Consider the following 18,267-nt stretch of genomic DNA (forward strand, 5'->3'; position numbering starts at 1 on the left):
AAGAGATTTCAGCATCTTGATTTTATTTTATTTTTTTCCCTCCTCTTCGGCAGAAAAAAATGAGGCTGATCGGCAGGCTGAGAAGAGGGAAATAAAAAGGAGGCTCACTCGAAAGGTATGAGATAGTCCAGATGTTCTTCCCTACAGAGAATGTCCCCACCTACAGAGGTGTTGCAGGATTTATTCAGTATTTATCCTGAGATGTTCACTCAGAATACAGTGGTAAGAGCTTCAGACTCTGGCCTGCTGTGGGTCAGGAGGCTACTGCCAAGTCTGTGCTCTACAACAGACATGTCAAACACAAGGCCCGGGGCCCAGATGCTGATGCGGCCCTCAATGAAATTGAGTTTGACACCCCTGCTCTAGAAGATGAAAAGAATAGGAAAAAATCTCAGAATAAATGGTCTGACTCCGTTCAGAGACTCTTTATATGTGGCTGGTTAGAGAATTCTAGGAGTTGAAGTCCATACTTCAAGTTGCCAAGGCTGAGAAACGCCACCTTAACCCAATGCCTCCTTTGAATTTTTTGCAACGATGTCAGTGTGAGCCCCAAATGGTTATATAAACTGCATTTCCCAAAGTTTCTCTGTGTCGTTCCCTTTCTGGCTTTAACCACCTCAAGTATCAGACTTTCAGAACCCTGAAATGAGGTTTTGCTGAATATATCTTAGCTTTCCTCAAACCGGTGCCCTCCAGAAAGAAGCATTAGGACTTCAGCTTTTCCAAAATCCCAACCAGCTGGCTTGTCTCAATAAATCTGAAGGCTGCTGGTTTGAGGAAATGAGACAGTGCAAAGGCTTATTTTGAAAATGTATCCCTGGAGATTTCAAAGGCCAGAAGGAAATGGAAGTAAGTGACACACTTGCCTTATTATTGTAACACTGCTATTTGGAGTGTTAGCTAGTCACCGCCGTGTGAGAATGATGGGTTTGGCATACTCATGATTTTCAGGTTAAGCCTTTGCAACCTAGTCTTGCAAAACTGTTATTATAAGACTTTGCAAAGGACAATTTCACCCAAGCATTTCTGCTTTCCTGTGTTGCTGCCCCTGTGCAATGCCCAGGAAGTGTGACATTACACAGATATCAAGGCATTGTTACACTCACTTCCACTTGTGTCGCAGAGTATCGAGTGATGACTTTAGCACGTAGGTTTTCTCTCTCTGCCTTTTAGCTTAGCCAAAGGCCTACCGTGGCTGAACTACAGGCCAGAAAGATCCTGAGGTTTCATGAATACGTGGAGGTAACCGATGCCCATGACTATGACAGGAGAGCAGACAAGCCGTGGACAAAACTCACTCCTGCTGACAAGGTAAAAAGGGCAAAGTAAATGTTAAAATTACAAAGTAAAAAAAAACAACTCTGCTCAGCCTCCCTCTAGTCCTGCTTTTGCTATGTTCACATAATTAAGCCTCCACCTGGCCAGCTTGGTTATTTAAATAATTAATTGTTAAAACCTAGAGACTGCCCAACTCCAAACAACACAGGGCAGTTTAAAGTTAAAAAAATAACACACACACACACACACACACACACACACACACACACACACACTCACACTGACTATAATAACAGACCTCCAGAAAGAGGCTCAATGCCCATGCTACTCCCAGGCTCGCCATCACTGCCCTATACCATTGCAGACAAACGGCTGTCCAGTCTCTTCTTAAAAACCTCCAGTGTTGGAGCATTCACCGCTTCTGGAGGCAGGTTGTTCCACTGTTCCATTTATCTTTAAAGAGTATTATCCATAGGCACCACAATTTCTGCAGAGCCATAAAATTCTCATGGTTGTCTTCAGGGGAAGAGTTGTTCTTTTTAAAAAAAAAAAAACTGGGAGAAGACCCCCGTCTTCAAAGATGCTTGGAATGTCATCATGGGGAGCCATATAGATTTTTGGGAGGGTGGGGTTCCAGAGGGCAAGCGCTGAAATAAGGAAGAGGGGCTTCCTGAGTCCTGCTAGGCAGCATGGCATAATCCAAGGGTAGGCAACCTCGGCTCTTTTATGACTCGTGGACTTCAACTCCCAGAATTCCTGAGTCAACTATGCTGACTCAGGAATTCTGGGAGTTGAAGTCCATGAGTCATAAAAGAGCCAAGGTTGCCTACCCCTGGAATCGAAGGAACCCAGAGCACGTCTGTTATATCTGAATATCACTGCAATTTAATTAATGCATGTTCTAGGTTTATACGATTCACTGAACCTTTCCCTTCTCTTTTATCGTCATCCCCCATTCCCATCCCCCTGCCCTCTCCTACCCTCTCCTGTCTTTTTTTCCTTTCTCTTCCCTGTTTGTTTGTTTCTTTATACTTTCCCCCCACACATTAATTTATTTCCCTTACTTTGCCCCTTTAAAATTTGTATTGTTTTTCTCCTTTTAAAAAGTTATTTAATAAAAATTATATAGCCGCCTCCCATTCATTGATTTCCCCCCCAAAACAAGCTGGGTTTAATTAACACTCAGAGCCAACCCCCAAATAGGTTTGATATTCATTTAACCTAGCGTGCTGTATTACAGCTACTACTAGGTGTATAAAGCGATCGAGTTATTCTCTTTTGTCAGCATGGGCCTGAGCTTTGCTCCACTTCCACTTTTGTCCTCAGCTGCCTTTTAAAAATTTTTTTTATTCCCAGGACTGTTTTCAAGACCGGATCTATTTTTAACAGCCTTTGATACAATCCTGCCATCCTTTTACTCTTAACGAAACCCAAACGTGCATCAGAAGGGGGGGGGGGAATCTCTTTTCTGTCACCTTTTGTTGTTGTTGTTGTCTTGCAGTTTTCCCCCCTCCCATCAGTTTTAGAATATCGACTTTATAAACTACTGTAAAGCATCCTTTAACACTGGGATGGAAAATCCGAGTCTTCCCAAATGTTTATAAATTTATAACTACCCACAACACCGGTGTGCATAGCCACTGACAAAGGGTTGGAACTTGGGTGTTCAGATAGCAGTATCTGGAGGACCCAAAACTCTTTATCATTAACGTATATCTGTGTTGCTACGTTAATATTAATAGCAGGGCTAAATAAAGATTTTTATCCTCTTGCTCACCAACGCTGAGTATTAAGATCCCTTCTCCCCACCCGTTTCCTTTCTTACTGCATCGCATGACTTTCCCTACCAGCTATCCTCCCACTCCTGCAGGCTGATACTTCCTGAGCTAGACCCAAAATGGGGAACTGACTCCTATGGTGACCATAAAAAAACTCTGTGTGTGTGCGCGTGCATGTTTATGCGTGGGAGGGGGTCTGTGTGTGTGTGTGTGTACACGTAGACACATTCATGTACAGGTAGCCCTCGACGTACGGCCACAGTTGATCCCCAAATTTCTGCTGCTTAAGGGAGACAGTTGTTAAGTGAGTTTTGCCCCATCTTATGACTTTTCTTGCCACCGTTGTTAAGCGAAGCATTGCACTTGTTAACTTAGTCACAAGGGCATTAAGTGAACCTGGCTTCCCCATGGACTTTTCTGATCATCCACGGTGGGCCGTTTGGATAGGGTCGAGACGACCGTGAAACTGGGAACTGATGGGATTTCTCTGCCCCTTTTATATAGGCTGCCATCCGGAAGGAGCTGAACGAATTCAAGAGCTCGGAGATGGAAGTGCATGAAGAGAGCAAGCAGTTCACTCGGTATGCTAGGAGGCCATTGCTCCAGTGGACTCTCTCACCATAGCAGGAGGGTCAGGTTCATGCCACACCCTGGGCAGAATTTAGCTTCTGGCCTGCTATATCTCCCTTATATTTAGAATAGGTTGTACTTCAGGCTGAGCCACGGCCACGCAAGGGGCGTGTCAATGCTGCAAACATTGACATGTTTTAGCACTGACAATCTGTTTATTTGGAAATAGGCTTGGAAGAGTATTTAAAGTTTCAGGTTTGGGGCATGTTCATTTTGCGGAGAGTCAGCATCACCTAGAATTGTGAAGGTCTCTTATGGGACATATAAACCATGTAGAAGTTGATCTGAATGTTCCCATCTCTAAAGCTGGATTATGTAAGAGGCTGCCTCTCCTTGGTTACATCAGCCTTTCCCATTAGATCTAGCAGAGAAGGCATTCTGTGATACTGTCAATTAGCAACCATATATCTCAGGATATATGCCTTCTCTGCAATGCCTTGTGGAGCGTTCTTCCTCCTGAATTTAGATAAGCTCCATCTGTTTTGATGTTCTGGAAAACCCTCAAGACCTGGTTATAGTCTAGTGGTTAAAACCACCAGGCTAGAAACTAGTAATTGTGAGTTCTAGTCCTGCCTTAAGCATGGAAGCCAACTGGGCGACTTTGGGCCAATCATCAGGAGACAGTGAGTTCTAGTCCTGTCTTAGACAGGAAAGAGCCAGCTGGGTGACTTTGAGGTAGTCCCTCTCTCTCAGCAACCTCACAGGAACATTGAACTGGGGAAAATAGGAGGAGAAGGGACTATCACGTATGTTCACACCTTGGGTTATTTATAAGAATAATAAAGGCAGATTAAAAACCTCTAAAGAAAACCCCTCTAGAAATCTTGTATTAACACCTGGGATTGGCAGAGAAGTGAAGATACATTTAGATGGCTCCATTACTAGGTGCCCATTCTTATCCTCCTTTTGCCTAGGGTCAATATATTTGTTTTTATAATTTTTATTTTAATCTGGATTTTATCTTTTTATATTGTCTGTTTTTCTACGTGTTGTTAAGTGATGGTTGTACCAGGGTTACGTTTTGTAAGATGTGTGGCTATATGAGATAGACGGATGGATGGATGGATGGATGGATGGATGGATGGATGGATGGATGGAAAGACAGATGGATGGATGGATGGATGGATGGATGGATGGATGGATGGATGGATGGATAGATGATGGATGGATGGATGGATAGATGGATGGATGGATGGATAGATAGATAGATAGATAGATAGATAGATAGATAGATAAATGATTCTTTATACCTGTCTTGCAGATATCATCGGCCTTGAGGATTTTTTAAAAAAAATTTTAAAAAAAGAAAAACAGCAAGAAGCACGATCGGTCACTGGAGGAGAAGCGAACTAGCCATGTTTTATCATTTCCTTTCTCACAAGTTGAAGAGGAATCTTGAGGCTTGTTTGAGATTAGCCTTCGTCCACACAACTAGAAGAAAAGTTTCTTTTCACCAAGAAATGGGCCAGGGATGGGAACGCCCTTGTCCCGAAGTTAGCATTTCATTGAAAGGAAATTTGTCACAAGTGCCATGAGATCAGACAGCGGGGCAAGTCACAGTCGAAAGCATTATACCTCAGATATATGGCAATACAAACGGATGATGCCCCTTGATTCTTTGTCTTCTGCCTAATTCTGAACAGTTTTAACATCCCTGACTCAAAGGAAAGCGAGACTATCGGAGCAGACTTGAGCTATGGAATGAGAAGCGTGCACGTACTTACCTTATGCTGTACCCAGAAGAAACTTTTAACTGACATATTACTGGAGATTTGGGAAAGGTGCTTAGGGGCTGCTTTTTTTTCTGAGTTACTAATTTGCAGAATCACTACTGACCAATCGTATGTTCTCTAGCGGAAGAATTGTTGAGCTCTAACATGGTATATGCTGCATCTTGGGGGGGGGAGAAACATAATTTTTTTTAAAAAAATGGAGGGCAAGAAGCTCCCTAGTCACTCACATTTGCTATAAAGCTAAGAGACTGAATTTTCTGTGGGGAAGGGATGCACCTTTAGGCCTGTTTAACAGGAACTGCAAAGCCTGAAATGAGTTGCCTTTAAGAAGCAGATGACGTGGAATATACTGTATTTTTAAAAATCGTGACTTCTTCTTTTTTTAAAAAAAAAAGCAACTTCCTGAAATTAATACGGAACTTGCCTTTTCTTAGATTTGTAGCAAAAACGTACTGAAACGTAACGATCTGCAAAGGGCTTAAACCCCGCTTTTAAGGAAAGGAAAGAAAAGATGGCATGGCATTAATAGATTTTATAGAATGGTTCTGAATGGTATCGCCACATCTGAGATGCGTGTCCTATGACGCTGGAGTAAGGAGGTGGGGGTGGGGGCGGAAATACAAAAGTGGGGATTGGGACATGTATTAGATGTTGGTTCTGTGTTCGAGGATTGGTTTGGTGGCACATCACACATCTGTAAAAGGTCACACGCGTAGAAGCTTATAGATGCATGTAAGCTGGAAGCTGATATTGCTGTGCTTCCTCAAGCTGGAAGAAGACCTTTTTTTTTTTGGCTGCTACTTTTGCAACTACACACCTTTCTTGGAGGAGGATGACCCAGACACAAGAAGGCAGAATTCAGATATCTTAAAAACATTGTGCAGTCAGTTGGGTCCAGTCTTCTTGAATTTTAAAAATTCTGACTGATTTCAGTGGCGATTAAGGGCAGTAGACCGCTGAATCCCAGGCTCTTCTTATCTTCTTTCTTTTTAAGAAATGGTCCTCCTGTGGGTGAGTCTCTGGGGGAATGCAAGGCATGGCAAACTTGCCTTCACACCCCCTATTCTCATTCCAGCCGATGCCAGTTGCCTTTCTGGTGTTCCTGTGAAGGGAGGAAAATGGGGCCTTGTTTTGTAAGGAGCAGTTTTTGTTACAAGAAAAGATTTTGATGTGGATTGTGGGATAAGTGCCAGTGTACTCTTGTTCTGAGCAATTTTTTTCATGATGTATAAAATCTCTATTAAGGAAATCATTGTGTTGTCTTCCTATCAACAAGATTGTATGAAATAAATTTTTTTTAGGAAAAAACCCTTCTTGCTTTTCGTTCTGTTTCTTCTTTCCCACCATAACGCATACAATTTTTTTAATGAGTAACAACAGAGGGGTGTTTATTTGTAGATTTATTTGAGAGTGATTGAGTATCTTATCTATCTCTGCAGGTAGATAGGAAATGGGATGGTGCATATTTCAATCACTTCTATTGAAATACTTGCAATCTCTGTTTCAATATCCAAGGGCCTTTTTGCGTTCCCAATAATACCAGTGTGCTCTGTTTACGTGGTCTTGAAAACCACATCATATTCTTAATGAAGTGCCGGATGATTTACGGTAGATGTTAACAAAAAAAAATTCTACATTTTAACTGGCTTCTGCAGGCAAGGTCCTTGAAGTTATCAACATAGTTACTTCACTGAATGAACTACTAAATGCACATTCAAAGGATTGAGGGGTGCGTGGGATTCAAATGTGTGAACAACCAGTTCTCTGTGTGGATGCCGCTTCCGGAAGTCCATTCTGGGGCTGGGCAACAAAAAAATTAACTACCAGTTCTGCCGAAGTGGTGCGAACCAGCTGAATCCCACCACTGGGTGGGGGGAATACAATAGGGTTGGTGTAAAACAAGATTGCTTAGTTTAGGCATGATTTATTGCATGAACTTTGTGGTGTATTGTGCTAAACCAATGTTTCTCAACCGTAGCAACTTGTTGATGTGTGGATTTCAGGTCCCAGAATTCCCAGCAGTCTGGGGAATACAGGCAGTTGAAATCCAGACATTTTAAACTTCCAGGGTTGAGAAACACTGCTCTGAATAATGGCTTATGCTTAATGTATTGCTTGCACCTTTCTGCAGTTGCAGAATGTTGCTTGCACATAAAAGTAATACCATAATGAATATATACACATGTATTGTGTAAGCCTAACCATTTGGGGCTTAATTTAAAATTTTCATGGTGAAGCCTATGCTCTCATAGTACATTGGGGCATGTTGAAGCTGCTAATTTGGTGCTAGCTTCTTACCTACATTTAATTTCTTTTAGATCAGGCATGTCATGGAGCCTTGGACAGCTAGAGATGCGGCCCCACAAGATTGCAAACCTTTAATGTTACGTGATGTTTTTACTGATATTTATGTGCATTAATTATATATTTTATACGTGGCCCAAGACAATTCTTTTTCAGTCAGTGGGGACCAGGCAAGTCAAAAGATGGGACATGCCGGTTTTAAATGGAATGTTGGTGGAAGTAAAAAAAAAAGAATTTCAACCAAAATCACTTCCAAGGTGAATATGTTTACTGGTCAGTCTTCAGAAATGTTGGTTACTAACAAGGCAGAATCTCTTTGAAGTTTCACTCCTTGATCTAAACAGGTCAAGCAATCCATTCCCTCTTAACATTGAAACTTGTAGGTAGGTAGCTAGCTAGGTAGGTAGGTAGATAGATAGATAGATAGATAGATAGATAGATAGATAGATAGGTAGGTAGGTAGATAGATAGAAACAGACAGACAGACTGAATGAACTTTATTGTTATTTTTACTGTGGGCACATTGGTACACATTAAAAATAAAAAAATATTTGCTTGCTCTCAAAAGTATATACATAACACACATTTAAACTATATACAACATATGTATGAACCTAGACCCTTACATATAAATAACAAATATTAATCACTGTCCATCTGGAATACATAACAGAAAGAGGAAGCTTTAGAGTTCACAAGCTTAATACTATATGGAATTGTCGGAAGAAAATGCCCCTGCGGTTCGCTTTTTCCAGCTAGGAGAGCACCATCAGGCCGATGAAATGAAGAGCATATCGGAAAGGAGGTTGGTTTATTTCAGAAGCCAATGCTACTAGTAACAGCAGCAATGAATTCGGGTCAGCTGGCAAATTGATTTATTGAATACATGAGGTTTTTTATGCAGTTTTACAGCTTTCTGTAATCTGGAGGCTTACTTTTGTGTATTTGTTATTTGATTTTGGCTAGCATGTTTCATGAAGGCTATTAATGGGTGTGTAGGCTTCCCTGACTTAAGCTGGTTAAACAGATGTAATTAAATTTACCCCTTTATCTCTAGCCCCTCTAGAGCAGGAGTTCTCAACCTTGGCAACTAAGTCCACAAATCTTAAAAGTTGCCAAGGTTGGAGACCCCTGGTCTAGAGCCCCTGGAAAGCTATTTCTGTAAATTAACAGGCTGCATTCATTGTTTTTGCTTTCACAACAACTAGAGCCACTCAGATCTCTGATGGAACATTATTGCTTTTTCTGAAGCCCCTGCTGGAGGCTATTTATCGTGACAGCTTCCAGTGAGAGAAGAAAAAAATATACATGGTGTTACTTTTTATTTTTTTTGCTGCTTATGCAATTTTCTTTGGCTTTTCTATGTCTTAGAAGACTCTTGTTATAAACGTGTGTGTGTGTGTGTGTGTGTGTGTGTGTGTGTGTTTTCGTCCTACATAATGAAATTATGACTGAATCTGGATGTTCTGTTCTGGATACTACGAAGCCGCCTCCCAGAAGGTAACAAGGAAAACAGGTCATTCTGTGAAGAGGGTGTGTAATAATAATAAAAAATTGGACGGGACCTTGGAGGTCATCTAGTCAGGCAGGAAACCTTATACCAGCAGTCTTCAAACATGGCCCTTTTATGATTTGTGGGCTTCAACTGCCAAAATTCCTCAGCCAGGCATGCTGGCTGAGTAATTCTGGGAGTCAAAGTCCACAAGTCATAAAAGGGCCAAGTTTGAAGACCCTTCCCTTATACCATTTCAGGCAAATGGCTGTCTAGTCTCTTCTTAAAAACTTCCAGTGTTGGAGCATTCACAGCTTCTGGAGGCAGGTTGTTCCACTGGTTAATTGTTCTAATCATCTTAGTGTCTACAAGTATAGTCCAATATAAAGATAGGTTGGGGAAAACCTTATTTTTGAGGTTTGAAAAATAGACCCTTCTATTCTAAAACAATTAAGAAAAAGTGCATTATATTCTTCTAGCAATTCGATAGAAAATCTGAGAAAAACTAGAGGGAAAAATCCTTTCTTGTTAGGAAAGCTGCTAGCCTTTGGTCAGTAGGGGGCGTGCTTGCAATCGCAGCGTTTCCACCTTGTTTTCTCGGGAAATCTCGCTTCATCTTCGAGATTTGGGGCTCATCCCCGTCCGGCTGAAGCGTTTCGCCTCCCGCTACTTAGCGCATGCGTACTGCTGCCAAAACAGATGTCCTGTATAGAAAACGTGCGGTTTCCAATTCCACGCAGTGGCATTTTCCGTCTGGCAGAGAATAAAGCAGCGAAACAAGACACCTTCGAGGAATGAAAACCGATGCGGGAAGACTCGAGCCTCGCCTGCTTGAGTGGTTTTGGCTATTATAATATTTTGTCCCGCAGCCTTGAGGCGCCGCAGGACAACCGGAAGCGAAGGTTGCGTGAAACAGTCCAATCGAATCTCATTGGCTTTCGATTGATGACCTTCCGCAGGATTTCTCCGGCGCGTGCGATATTTGCTTTTCCCGGCATCCTCAGCGAACTATAAATAGGAGCGTCGGGGGCTTTTTCGTTCTTTCTTTGGCACGCGGTGGACGGAGGTGAGTTCCTGTCGGTGGTAGATTTGGCTAAATACGGCGGTTGCGGCAGTGGCTTACTTGATGTTTTAATAAGATAAAAGATTAATTAGCGTTGCACGTCCAGAGTTATTAATGCGTTTATTAACTATGTCCCTCCCGACCCTTAGCGGTTCCGGGCGGCTTTAGATATTAGTGCATCAATAGAAACAATTGCAGTGGCCGTTAAGAAATGGCATAAGGAAGACTTGACCTTATAAAAGCAATCGTTTATTTTTAATCAAGGTGTTTTTGAAAAAGGGCAAGGTGAATCTTACACAGATTTAATCTTACACAAATTTGCTAAGCACATTTGATTTGTGCTTAGATTGCAAGCCGCCCTGAGTCTTCGGAGAAGGGCGGGATATAAATGGGATTAAAATAAAATAAAAAAAATAAAAAAAATTATGCACTGCAGCCTTTGTCCGCCCATCCCCGAATTATTAAAAGATATTCTCCCCCTTTCCCGTGCTGAAGTGATGCCAAATAGATGATGGTTGAATACTTATTGGAATTGGCTCCTAAGTCCTTTTAGAGGGAATAATAAAAAAAAAAGGTTCTGTGAATTACTCGAAATACAATCGGGTTGGGAATAGGGAAAGTTTACCGTATTTTCCGGCGTATAAGACGACTTTTTAAACCATTGAAAATCTTAAAAGTCGGGGGTCGTCTTAAACGCCGGGGGTTAGGGGCGGTTTTATTCTCCGATGTTACGGGGAAAACCAGAGGCAACACCCCTACACACACACACACACACACACACACACACACACACACACACACACACACACACACAGAGGCAGGCAACCTCGGCAGCTCATTGATGGGAGGGAGGAAGGGGGAGGGAATCACAAAATTGCTGTCCGTTGTCGAGCCCTGGGGGCCCGACACTACGCAGGGGGGGGTCTCGTTCCAAAACCAAGCCCTGCTTCACCTACTCATCCCCCCCCACTGCACACAGCTCCCTCCATGACCGGCCGCTCGACAAACAAGGGAGGAGGAGGTCTGGCCCTAATCTGCAAGCCCATGGTCGGTTCCTGGCTCTGCAAACCCGACGACCAGCTGCTTCACGGAGTTTGCAAGAGCCTGCATCGCGGGGCTTTGCTGAGGACCCCGCAGGCACTCAGGAGGACAGCCCAGTCTGCCTTGCCCTACAGCAGGGGTAGGCAACCTCGGCTCTTTTATGACTCATGGACTTCAACTCCCAGAATCCCTGAGCCAGCCATGCTGGCTCAGGAATTCTGGGAGTTGAAGTCCATGAGTCATAAAAGAGCCGAGGTTGCCTACCCCTGCCCTACAGGGAGCCTGGGCACTACAAAACATGCCAGCTGTTCCCTTGCCTGCGGTGGGACCTGTGCTGGGTCTGCATGCTATAGCCTGTGCGCTGGAGGCAAGGGCCGGCTGTTTTCCCTCGGTGTCAGATGGACCGGAGCCGGGGACTGCTGGAGGGTGGCCCTGGGACAGGGATGGGGGGACAGTTGGTTGGAGAGGGATAGGCACACACTGGGAGCACGGGTTGGGGTAGAGGGGATTTGGAGAAGAGTCACCCAGGATACTAACAGCAGCAAGGTTTACAACGCTGAACAGAAGCATGTGGAGGTTAAAGAAACGCAGGCAGGCTCTGGATGCCGGAAGTGTACTTCCTTCATTGCTAAGCACATTGATTTGTGCTTTAGATTGTAAGCCGCCCTGAGTCTTCGGAGAAGGGCGGGATATAAATGGCATTTTTCTAAAATGTACTACAGCTCGGATTGTCTTGGAGACAGGGAGGGCTGGGCAGGCAGGGAGGGAGAGCTGACCCACCCAATCCAAGCAGACTTTGTATGCAGTGGGGTAGTCTTATATGGCGAGTATAGCCCAAACCCTATAATTTAACAGGAAAAGTAGGTCTCAAATGTGCCTCCTTTATTCTGAAAGTTGGTTTAAAGTTGAGCTTTAATGTGCTCAGAAATGTTAAATAGTTCAGCATTTATGTGCATGGCTGGATCATGGATTATGTTGAATTGTGCCTTCTTGAGTCATTATAGTATCAGTTATAATTGTCTCTAGGTTTGCACATTTTAAGCATATACTATAGCTCCCAAAGCTGCTTATCATTTTTTCCAAATCATTTCTAGTGCCATGGGCATTGCTTGGTGCCAATGCTAGTTGTATTCATTTCTAATGTAAGTTTTATTGCAGGCAAGAACCTCATTGGTTTCTGTTTGATGTTCCTGAAAATGCCCTGTAGCTCAAAGATGAACACTTTGAAGCATAAAGGTATTAATAAACTTTTCCCCTTATTTTTTAAGTTTTGATGCACAGCTGTTACTCTACACTTCTGCTTATTTTTTTGAAAAACTCAATTGCTCATAATTAATGTACTTGTGCTTAATTAAGCAGCAATATACTTTCAATTAACTAATGTAAAGCATTGGAAGAAGACAAAGGTTGAAGTCATTCTAACGCATTGTTTGATTACAATTCTGTTTTTTTACGGTATAGCGATGGCTATTTTCAGTCTTTAAAAAGACAATTAATAGGAACATTTTTAAGTTATCCAGATTGCAAAGCTTAATTAAGATAAATGCATCTTCCTTAGTTTAGGAGCAAGGGCATTCTTCCCTTGAATAAATGCCCATAGTTCTAATTAAATTCATATAAATGGAGGGATGTATTCAAGGTGATTGGTTCAACAAGGATACCTGGAGAGGTGGCACTCTCTCAGCTCTGTCCCTGTGGCGTATGGGAGCGTAGGCTTCTGTCCTATGACGTATGGTCCCCTTCCACACTGTTGGAGAGCAAGTTGGATCTTCCGTGTCTGCAGCCTGCATATTCCTACTGCTTCTCTGAGTCTTTGGGCTGTGACAGAGGAGATAAACCATGCAGGAAACATTTGATCAAGCAAAAATGGCTTTCCAAGCAAACACAAACATGTCTGTTTATATTACTTTTGGGATACTTGGAACTTTGTGTACGTGCTCTGATGTGGTTTGGGGGTAGGTAGTTGGTTGGAATTCCCTTAAAGAATAGCGATATAAAAGAAATATATAAAATATATAAATATAAGTATATAAAAGAAATCGGAGGGGAAAGTACAGACCTGTTGCAGTTAAGGTTTTCAGTTTTTGTCACCCACTTGCTTTCTTTCCCATGCAGGCAGCCTTCTGGTTTGGCTGAATTTTGATGCTGATTGAACATCCTGACCATCTTATGGCACTTGATACATTCCTCTATTTGTCCTTCTGACCATTTTCAGATCATGGACGATGTTTGATGCTGTGAATATAATCTGATTCAAAAGCAGAAGGTATGGGATTTCCTGGGCTCTTTTAGCTTTACATGGGCAGTTTGGCATCCCTTGGGGATGCCAAATTTTCAGCAATAGAACTTTAGCACTATATTGTTTCCTTAAACGTCATAGGCCTCTAGCTGGACTGTGAGTTGCCTGGTCATTTGTTTCAGGTGTGTTGAAAGACTAACCAGGAACAAGGCTACTGCAGTGGTGTTAAAGGGATAGGCTTGCACACCTACATCCTAGCTCCAATACTTAAAACCAAAATCAAACTTGATCTGTGATGCCTTAGATTTGGCTGAATCATCCCTTGCTATTGTTTTTGCTGGAAATTCTGATGTAACAATCTGGATCGGTGCAATGTTTTTCTCCTATTAGACTGTCTTGCAAATTCTATAACTCAAGTTGCTTTTGTTGGAAATGTCTACTTGGAATAGCACATGGGGCTCCCCAAAATGCTGATTTCTAGAAGAGCTGTAATTGCAAGTGATTTTAGTTGGAGAGGTGACTTTTTAAGATACTGTTGGCCTCCTATTTCTTTTCAATTTTTATCTTGAGCTACAGTTATGTGAAATCATGAAGACTAGCCACATTTCCAGCAATGCAGCAATTTGTGGTTCACATAATCCAGCGGGGACACCTGGAGAGGCTTCTCTCTCAGCTCTGTCCATGTGGCGTATGGGAGTGTAGGCCTCAGGGCTCCATGACATACGGTCCCTTTCCACGCTGCTGGAGAGCAAGTTGGACCTCCGTGGTCTGCAGCCTGCATATTCCTACTGCTTCTCTGAGTCTCTGGACTGTGACAGAGGAGATAAACCATGCAGGAGACATTCTGCTTGCCTCCTTAGTGCCTGTCATTTCTGCATGTTCCAATGGAACCTTGAAAAAGTGAAGGAGACCCAAACTTTGTAACCCAACCTGGAATGTAGCAAGAGCCACAAATTGGAAGACGCTAACATATTTTGTGTTTCTGATTCTGTATTTCAGCAGGCTTGAAAGTCCAACCAGGAAGATGGCAGTGGCAGCTCATTCTTGAAATGTGTGGGAGAAATATTTTTGGACAACCCCTCCCCCCCAGGTACTTGTGATCCCCCCCCCCCCCGTCTCGTTCACATTGTAACCAGCATTTGAGGGGTGGTGGTCTTCAAGGATGTCTAGTGAAAGCTTTTTTCCCCCCTCTTGCTCATGATCTGAATACAGGTAGTCTGGTAGTTCTCAACTTATGCCACAAAGGGACCAGAATTTCTATTGCTACATAAGTTTAAATGAGTCGTCCTGCTTCTATTTTTGGCCACATTTGTTAAAGAGAATCACTGGTTAAACGAATCCAACTTACTCTCTCATTGACTTGGCTTGTCCAAAGCCAGCTGGGAAGGTTGTAGGTGATCACGTGATAGTGCAACCATTATAAACATGCTGCTTGCCAAGCACCTGAATTTTTGTTGTAGGACTTTAGGGATGCTGCAACAGTTGTAACTGAGGACATGAATATTTTTTTTTCATTGCTGTTATAACATTGAACAGTCATTAAACATGGTTGTAAATCAAGGACTGTCTTGCTCCATTCCCCCCCTCTTGGAGAAATGACAGTGGTCTCTGATGTATTTCCCCCAACAGGGACACCTGGAGAGGTTTCTCTCTCAGCTCTGTCCATGTGGCGTATGGGAGTGTAGGCCTCAGGGCTCCATGACATACGGTCCCCTTCCACGCTGTTGGAGAGCAAGTTGGACCTCCGTGGTCTGCAGCCTGCATATTCCTACTGCTTCTCTGAGTCCCTGGACTGTGACAGAGGAGATAAACCATGCAGGAGACATTTTGTTTGCATCCTTTCCTTGTTCTATGCTTGGGGGTATCCAGCCTAGGCCATGATTAAGACTTGTGGACTTCCAAGTCCCAGAATCTGGGAATTAAAGTCCCCAAGTAGCCAAGTCTTAAATGTTTCTGGGATTACTGGGATTTGAAGTTCACAGGTCTTAAAAGTTGTCAAGCTTGAACACACTTACTCTATGCTTCACTTCATGTTAAACGTGTTTGTTTTTTTCTTCTTCGTATGGGCTTTCTGGATTTTGAACTGGAGAACCTAATTTACAGTTCCTTGCAGGTTTTCATAAAATGGAAACAGGTGTTAGGATTTTATCTGTAAGTTGCCTCAAGTTGTCCGATCAACACTAGGTGAAGTACAGTATTGACTGAAAATAGCAATAGACCCACAAAATTATATAAATGTATTAGTTAATTGGAATCATATTTTGCATGACCTTAAGGGAATGAAATTCCTGCTTTTAGTTAATGCGGTGGTTCCCAACCTTTTCTATACCCCGCACCCCTAGAATGCTTGTGATGTATTCTTGCACCCCTTACAAAAGTTCAAAATATAATAAATAAAATAAAATAACGGCAACGAATTACGCATATACACTATAATTTTGAAACTTTTAAACCCAGGTTTTCTCACCCACACCATCTTCTACCCCCCCCCCCACCCCACTGAGTTAAATGGGTATTTTTCTACTGAGTTGAATTACTGAGATCTGTAGCGATCAAAAATCTAGTTCTAGCTCATTTTTGTTTTGCTTTTCCTTGTCAGGTTATTTGAAAGGGAAATACTGAAAGCACGAATTGTTCTCAGTATTGCTGTGGAAGAGAAACTACTTGGACAAGCTTGGAGAAATAAAAGCGTTAGACAAAAAAGCATCCGATAAAAGGCCGGCAGTAATGAACCAGTCAGAGCACAGAACAACTGAAAGCAATGCAAGATTGGAAGTTGAGGAGAGACCTGACCCATAGAATGGCCAAGAGTTCGACACAACTGAATGGATAACATCATCGATTTTTATGCAATGCAGACTGCAGCAGCAATTGTAGTGCAGGGTTATAGAACAAAACTGCACCTGCGATTAAACAGTACAAACTTGAATTATTTGGTTTTTCTTAGTTTGCCATGAAACTACTTTGTAAATAATCATGTAAGCAATAGTGACAAATATCTAGCTCGGGTGTAGGATGAGGGTGAAGGTTCATTTAGGGCAGGGGTCTGCAACCAGGACAACTGACTTGTGGACTTCAGCTCCCAGAATTCCTCAGCGAGCACAGCTGGCTGAGGAATTCTGGGAGCTGAAGTCCAAAAGTATTAAATTTGTCACAGTTGCATAGTTCTGGTTTAAGGGACCCCTGAACGCCGCTGAAGATGTTACGTAGTCTGGTAACTAAATGTTCGGAAATCAGCCCACAAGCTTGGAGAACGAACTGTCACCCTCATGACATCTATGAACATCTACGAACCTATTAATTTGAATCGGGACAAGCTGTGCTTTAACAAACCTCGCTTAGCCAAATTTTGGAGATTCTGCTTGATGCCACTGCCGTGGCTGGGGATGTTACGCTGAACAGAAGGTGTTAAGAGGAACATAATCCTGAATTCCTCTGCCTTTTGTCAGTCCTTTTTATATATTACTGATACTTGATAATTGGGTATTTTTGTTTTCCCCTCTTTAACATTGGCTTATGCCTTTGTAAACCTTTATATATTTACAAGCAAATATATGTATTAAAGGCCAAGTCTTCATGTTATTGATTAGTTAAGCTATAATTCATTTTAACCCAACTTACACGGTACATCAATGAGCGTCTGCATTTGCGGAGCGGCAGAGGTCCTGGCTCACATCCTATTTGACTGTTGTCTGTATAAGAGGGTGAGAGGCAGGTATCTTGGTCTATATACCAAACGAATGAACCATTGGGATCCCCACATCAAAATAACTTACCTTATGTCCGGTCAGAACTTGAAAATAACATTTAACGTAGCACAGTACTTAAAATGATCCGGTTAAGATCTGCATATGTGGGATTGATTGGGGTAGATTGCAAGGGCGACTCCGGAAATATGTTATCATATTTTATCTATATGTTAAGTTATTGTACATTATTACAATTTCATTTTAGATTGTATTTTATTTTATTTTAATTCCATTTTAAATTGTATTTTATCAAATTCCACTTTGGATTGCTTTTATCAAGTTTTGGTGACGGTTTGTTGCTGGAACTTTGCACTTTGATATGGCCCAAGGGCTAATCAATAAAGTCGTTGAAAGTTGTTGTTACATGGTACATTTCTGTACATTCTGAGCAACTTGGAGTATTTGTATCAAGGTTAAAACAAAAATTGATCAATTGCATTTTCTCTGTCTGATGGAGCCACCATTTGAAATAGCCCGATGTTACTCTTTCCCCCAGTGCTTGAAGTGTCATATTTTACGGTTTGCAATCTAGTTTGCTTATTGAGAGTAGCTGGAAGTTCACCTATAGGATACTTCTACTGAAGTTTTCCTGGCCTGTCCCTTAGCATCTGAAACTTTCCTGATCCAGCTGCTTCAAAGTGTTCTGAAACGTCTTACGCTTCCTCTGTAAAAACTTAGTGAGCAAAGTGCACAATCTTTTTAACAATGAGGAAGTGATTTTTTGGAAGTGATAGGATCTGATTTAATTGTATTTTTAGCCTGCTCTTCAGCCAAGAATTATAAAGAAGATTCCTAAGCCTTTTTTTTCCTCCCCTGGTGTAGCAACCCTGCAAGATAAGGCGATAGGCACCAGATTGCAAAAGACATTTTGCGCAATGCCAGTTTTCCAAAAATTACTCCTCAAACCCACCCTCGTCTATTCAAATACCAATTGCAATTTTTTATGAGTTAGGCTGCAGA

The 18,267-nt window shown here is 42.2% G+C and overlaps 1 protein-coding gene and 1 long non-coding RNA gene across 6 annotated transcripts in view; both read left to right on the top strand.

The window, feature by feature from the left end:
* The window catches only part of PHACTR4 (phosphatase and actin regulator 4), a 76,713-nt gene extending 69,990 nt beyond the window's left edge, over positions 1 to 6,723 (top strand). For all 5 annotated transcript variants that reach the window (XM_083369659.1, XM_083369660.1, XM_083369657.1 and 2 more), the window contains 4 exons: positions 54 to 115; positions 1,174 to 1,311; positions 3,561 to 3,637; positions 4,948 to 6,723. In XM_083369659.1, the coding sequence (XP_083225785.1) occupies positions 54 to 115; positions 1,174 to 1,311; positions 3,561 to 3,637; positions 4,948 to 4,963 (293 nt within the window). In that variant the 3' untranslated portion in view covers positions 4,964 to 6,723. The remainder of the gene's footprint in view (positions 1 to 53; positions 116 to 1,173; positions 1,312 to 3,560; positions 3,638 to 4,947) is intronic.
* A 3,547-nt stretch (positions 6,724 to 10,270) lies between these two features.
* On the top strand, positions 10,271 to 17,657 carry LOC310644655. The gene is made up of 5 exons (XR_014493331.1): positions 10,271 to 10,281; positions 12,478 to 12,555; positions 13,435 to 13,585; positions 14,558 to 14,648; positions 16,158 to 17,657. It is a non-coding gene; the product is annotated as an uncharacterized lncRNA (long non-coding RNA).
* Positions 17,658 to 18,267: the final 610 nt, after the last annotated feature.

Source organism: Vipera ursinii, assembly GCF_947247035.1.
Source record: "Vipera ursinii genome assembly, chromosome: 9".
Lineage (NCBI taxonomy): Eukaryota > Metazoa > Chordata > Lepidosauria > Squamata > Viperidae > Vipera > Vipera ursinii.